Source organism: Elephantulus edwardii, unplaced genomic scaffold, assembly GCF_000299155.1.
Source record: "Elephantulus edwardii isolate Elephantulus edwardi_28Jun2011 unplaced genomic scaffold, EleEdw1.0 scaffold00004, whole genome shotgun sequence".
NCBI lineage: Eukaryota > Metazoa > Chordata > Mammalia > Macroscelidea > Macroscelididae > Elephantulus > Elephantulus edwardii.
In genome coordinates, this window is record NW_006399754.1 from 11,867,840 (window position 1) to 11,873,664 (window position 5,825).

The 5,825-nt window shown below is 46.3% G+C and overlaps 1 protein-coding gene across 1 annotated transcript in view; it reads left to right on the plus strand.

Moving 5' to 3' along the window:
* The window catches only part of SLC15A1 (solute carrier family 15 (oligopeptide transporter), member 1), an 81,179-nt gene that overhangs the window by 33,818 nt on the left and 41,536 nt on the right, over nucleotides 1-5,825 (plus strand). The window contains exon 5 of the mRNA XM_006879620.1: nucleotides 4,286-4,405. Coding sequence (XP_006879682.1) covers nucleotides 4,286-4,405 — 120 coding nt within the window. The remainder of the gene's footprint in view (nucleotides 1-4,285; nucleotides 4,406-5,825) is intronic.

The window sequence follows — 5,825 nt, forward strand, 5'->3', positions numbered from 1 at the left end:
GCAGTTGTTTCTGAGTCTAAAGTAATCTGGGCAGGACTCCTACCTGCAGGAACCTCGGCCCAGAATGCTGAATTAGTAGCACTAACCCAAGCTCTGACCTTGGGCAAAGACAAGAACATCAATATCTATACTGATAGTCGGTATGCTTTTGCCACAGCCCACATCCATGGGGCAATATATCGGGAAAGGGGCCTACTGACAGTAGAAGGAAAAACTATCAAAAACAAAGAAGTTCTTGCCTTGTTAGAGGCCTTATGGTTACCGAGAAAACTGGCCATTATCCACTGTCCAGGACACCAGAAAAATGACACTCCAATTGCTAGGGGCAACCGTCTCGTGGACAGGACTGCTCGTCAAGCCGCCCTAAAAACAACAGTCGTGGCTGCTGCCAAGCTCCTGGATCCAGGGTCCCCAAATCTGCCTGAAGAGCCAACTTACACGCCTCAAGATTTAAAATGGATAACTCAGTTGCCTATGACTCAATACCTCAAAAAATGGTGGCACACTGCTGACTAGTCATATTACCTGAGAAATTAGGAGACCAGCTCCTAACCAAGATACACCTGACAACCCACATGGGCACCAGAAAGATGCAAGACCTCATCAGACAAGCAGGAGTTAAGATTCTGGGCATGCAGTCCAAAATTGACCGCATTGTGTCTGAATGCAAAGCTTGTCAATTGACAAATGCCATCTCGAATCCACCTAATCTTGGCACCCGACAACGTGGGGAAAAACCGGGGGCCTATTGGGAAACTGACTTTACTGAGATAAAACCTGGTCAGTATGGGTATAACTATTCATTAGTTTTTATAGACACATTTTCAGGATGGGTAGAGGCCTACCCCACCAAATATGAAACAGCCCAGGTGGTGGCTAAGAAGTTGTTAGAAGAGCTCCTGCCAAGGTATGGTTTCCCTGCTATGCTAGGGTCTGATAATGGACCAGCTTTTGTGTCCAAAGTAGTTCAGGGACTGGCATCAGTGCTTGGGGCAGATTGGAAATTACATTGTGCATACAGGCCCCAAAGTTCAGGACAGGTAGAAAGAATGAATAGAATGCTAAAAGAGACCTTGACAAAATTGACTAAGGAGACTGGCGGGGACTGGGTGGCTCTCCTTCCCTATGCGTTTTCCCGGGTGCGTAACACCCCATATAAACTAGGTTTAACCCCTTTTGAAATTATGTTTGGAAGACCCCCTCCTATTGTACCTAGCCTGCAAACCAAAATGATTAATGACCTAGATGATGATGATGATAATACACTTGTCCGTTCCCTTCATGCCCTGCATCGGACTCAGAGAGACATCTGGAACAGACTAAAGGCCTTATATGAATCTGGACCACCACCAGAACCTCACCAAGACCAGCCAGGTGACTGGGTGTTCGTCAAGCGACATCGGCGAGGAAGCCTGGAACCGTGCTGGAAGGGGCCTTATGTAGTAGTCCTCGTGACCCCTACTGCACTCAGAGTAGACAGCATTGCAACCTGGATCCACTATACCCACGTACGACCAGCTGACCTCTTTGCCCTTCAGGAAGAGTACCTTCCATCAAGATGGACAGCTTCAAAAGATCCCGCAAACCCACTGAACCTCCATATCCAAAAGACTTAATATTACTAATCCTTGTTGTATGCATCATTGACTCTGTTAACTGTAGTCCCTGCCCTAGTGACTGCTGGACCCCATTAACCCCATACAGGGGGGACAGGTACTTTACTGTTTCAACCTATGTCCATGCCTCCTGCTACACTCATGCTGTAGAGTGACAGTATCGAGGAAAAGGCTATTTCACAGCAACTGCAAAGCGGGGGAGTAGCCATACGTCCAGATGCCCTAGTCAGCCAGGTAAAAAGTTCTGTTTTTCCTGACTTACCCACTATGGCTCAGACGGTGGGGGAGCTCAGGACGGAGTCAGGCAACAGACTCAAGAAGAAGTAAAGCAGAATCTGTTAACTCTGGGCAAAGAGTTAACCCCAGAATACATGCCCAACCAGCTATTAGAACAAATCCAACAAGCCCTTTGGCCTCTGGACTTCTCCCACCAGATTATTACAAGTCTAAATGACACCTATCAAGTTTTAAGTGCAGACCTAAATAATACCCCTTGCTGGATCTGCCTGCCTCTAAGACCAAAACCCTTTTTTGCTTGGCCCGTCCCCTCCCCAGTCTTCGGTTGAAACTCAAAATCTCACTTCTAATTTGACGAGGGCTAAAAACTCAACCCTAGTAGTAGGTCCCTTAACAGACGAAATCATCCTTATGTCCAATAATGCCTCCTATGTAATTACTAACCACACCTTGTTGGTGGAAGTCCCCTGTAATGACTCCTCCAGCCTTCAGGATACAAGTCCTATCTGTGGTAAGCCTGGAATATTCTTTGTAATGGCTCTGTTTTAATGCGATGTCTCCCTGCTAACTGGACACAACTCTGTATGCCAGTGTTCCTTACCCCACCCCTAACTGTTCTTAGCCTTGCCACTATGACCTCCATGACCCTGTCCACAAGGTGCCAAAAGCAAGCTCTTCCACTTGGAGTGCTGCTCATAGGAGGAAGCCTGGCGACCGCTATAGGGCTGGGAGCAGGAGGCTTGGGCACAGCCACCCATTTTTATTACAAACTCTCTATGGACATTAGCCGTGACATAGACAAGGTAGCAGATTCTCTCCTGGCCTTACAAACCCAGATACCTTCTCTGGCCGGGGTAACCTTACAAAACCATCGAGCTCTAGACTTGCTTACAGCAGAGAAAGGAGGTATGTGCCAGTTTCTAGGGGAAGAATGTTGTTTCTTTGTGAATGCATTGGGCATAGTCCAAAATAAGGCCCAAGAGTTAAAAGAATCTGTTAAAAAGCACCTGTCTGAGCAGAAGCCTATGATTTATTTAACTGGTGGAAAACATCCTGAGGTAAATGGCTTATTCCACTCCTTGGACCCCTCACTGCCCTGATGATTATGTCGATCCTAGGTCCCTGTATAATTAACAGAATACTTAACTTAGTTAAAGAAAGGATAGGAACAATCCAGTTGATGGTTATGTGGTCTCAGTACCATTACCTAGAGACCGAAGAAGAAAGCGCTCATGATTGAGCTAGGGTGCAGAAGAAGGGGGGAATGAGGGACTCCATTTTGTAACCAATACGTCATTTTAAAATGTATACGCCTCTAGAGCAGTGGGGGAAGGGGGAAAAGAGCCCCCACCCAAACATCAGCCAATCCTGAATCACCCGGTTTTCGGGCCCTTCCTCTAAATCAGCCAATCCTGTATCACCCTCTTTTCGTGCCCTTCCTTTGAATCAGCCAATCCTGTCTCGCCCTGTTTGGGCAGGCTTTCCCCTTTAAATAAGCAGACAGCCCAGAATCGAAGCCACGGGCATTTTCCCTGCTGTATGGGCACGCTTTGGAGCACGGCCCGGATTCGAATCTGAAATAAATTCCCTCTTGCCCTTGCATCAGTGTCGGCTCCTTGGTGACTTGGGGGGAACTGGATTTGGGGCATAACACAGTCACTTAGGGTGATGAGAATCCCTCACCCTTTAAAGCACTTTCTGAACCTGTTTCTTCTGCTTCCGCTCCTTGCTGAGAATTTGCCTTTGTACCCAGGGCCCTAAGCATGACACAGGAGTAGGCAGTTTTCTGTCCTGCCGTACATGAGGTCATTGTGAGTCAGCACCCTACAAGAGCACGGGAGATCCCCAAGAATCACCTGGAAGATCTTATTCAAATACAGATTCAGACCAGTAGACCTGAGTTGTTATACATGTTCAAGATGGAAGTGACTCAGAGCTGACCCTTCAGAAGGGTTTTAGAGGCAATAAACCACATGGGAGGAGATTGTCCACCTTCCTCCTGCAGAGCAGCTAGTGGATTTGAACCCCGTACTTTCAGGTTGGTAGTGCAGCTCTGTTACCACTAGGCCACAGGCAAATTCTCAGCAGGGGGTCAAACAGGTATAAACAAGTTCAAAGCCTTGGTTTAAAAAAAGGTAATTTAGGTATTTAAGTAAAACAGAATACTGAGTCTTTTAAATAGCTCCAAGACTTGGGTATGTCCTCTCTCTAGGCCTGATCTAGCCAAATTTTTTTTCTGCACCTATAAGCTAAGCAACACTTTGCTAGGGCAGGCTTGCTTTGTAAGAATGGCCATTTCGGTTTACATTTGAGAAGCACACGTATACATGACCAGGCTCCTCAGAGTTCTGGAGGAGGAGTGGATCTTCTGCAATGCAGTAATCTGTGTCCTGTTGCTGGCTAATCACCTTGTGTTCTCTTTGTTAATGCAGGACAATCGTGTCACTGTCCATCGTTTACACAATCGGACAGGCTGTCATCTCAGTGAGCTCAATCAATGACCTCACAGACCATGACCACAACGGGACCCCCAACAACATTCCTGTGCACGTGTGAGTTCATGTCCACGGCCTGAGCCCGGGCTGCCTAATGGGGCTTCTCATCTTCCCTCGTTTTCCTTGAACTTCACCATGAATGTTAGCAGGCTGTGCCTTGGAGAAGGCTCTTACCTGATCACTGAGTCTTCAGCATGTCATCATCACGGTGGCAGGCATTGTGTGAACTTGGGGGTTGGGATTGTCCCAGGAACCCCTACTTACTGTGTGGTCAGTGGCAGGCATTAGTGTCAGACTCATTCTATGGAGGAACAGACTCCCCTGAGCCTGATTCTTGCCATCAGGGTCCCTCAAGACTTGGGACCTTTGATTTTGGTGCTGGAGAAGAGTATTGAAGGTACCATGGACTGCTAGGAAAACAAACAGATTCATCCTGGAAAGGATTAAACTGGGTGGCTCCTTGGAGGCAAGGATTCTGAGGCTCCGTCTAATGTACTTTGGACATGTTGTAAGGAGGGACCGGTCCAAAGGACAGAGCAGAGTTTAGGGCTGTTGTACACAGGGTCACTATGAGTCGCAAGCAACTTGATGCCACTTAACAACAACAACAACATGTCTCGTTTCCGCTTATTCCACAGTAATTCATTTTCATGAATATCTATTACTGCCTTAAGTGCTGGGTTCTTGATGGGAAGTGTTATCAATGAATGTTACTCTCCACTCTAGTGGTAACGACTTCTTTTGTTTCCTGTTCTTGCGCTTTAGGGAGTTCTGGTGGGTAGGGAGTTGGTTCAAATCCACCAAGCTGCTCCTTGAGAGAAAGACCATAAGACTCCTTAGGTGATTCACATTCCCTGAAAACCTGTTGGAGGGTCAACTACGAGTCAATTCTGACTCAATAGCAATGAATTGCTAATATTCTGAGTTCTTGTGCTTTAGTTCTTGATCTTCAAAGTAAACTCTCTTATGAGTTTGAGAAGTATCCTGACCTCCTGTTCTTGCATTACACCCATTGTGCTTCTCAGAGGCTGTGTTTTTAATAGAGATTGTGAGTGGGAGGTTGTGACAATTTTGCATTGAGCAAGTCTTTTGGCATCATTTTCCCAGCCACATGTGCTGACTAACTCTCTGTGTCAGATTTTTTTTTTTAATTATCATGACTGTTAGTTAGTTAAATTTGTCTCCTAGGCTGCAACACCTCCATGATACATCTTCAAGGATATGAACATGTACAGCTAAGCACAATTAATAACAGTGCATCTAATTTCTAAAATCAATCTCCATAATAGTCTATGTGTTTCCTACTGCCAAAGGGGCCCTTTAGAGTAGTGAGAGAAGATCTTCACCCTGAAACCCACAATGTTCCTTTTCAGCAAGAAGTAGCTAAGAGAATACGCCATCCCCTTTTCCTTATGAATCAGGGTGAAGTCTCTCTCAGGGAGGAGTGATAGGGAATGGCAAAGGGCACACTGATTAA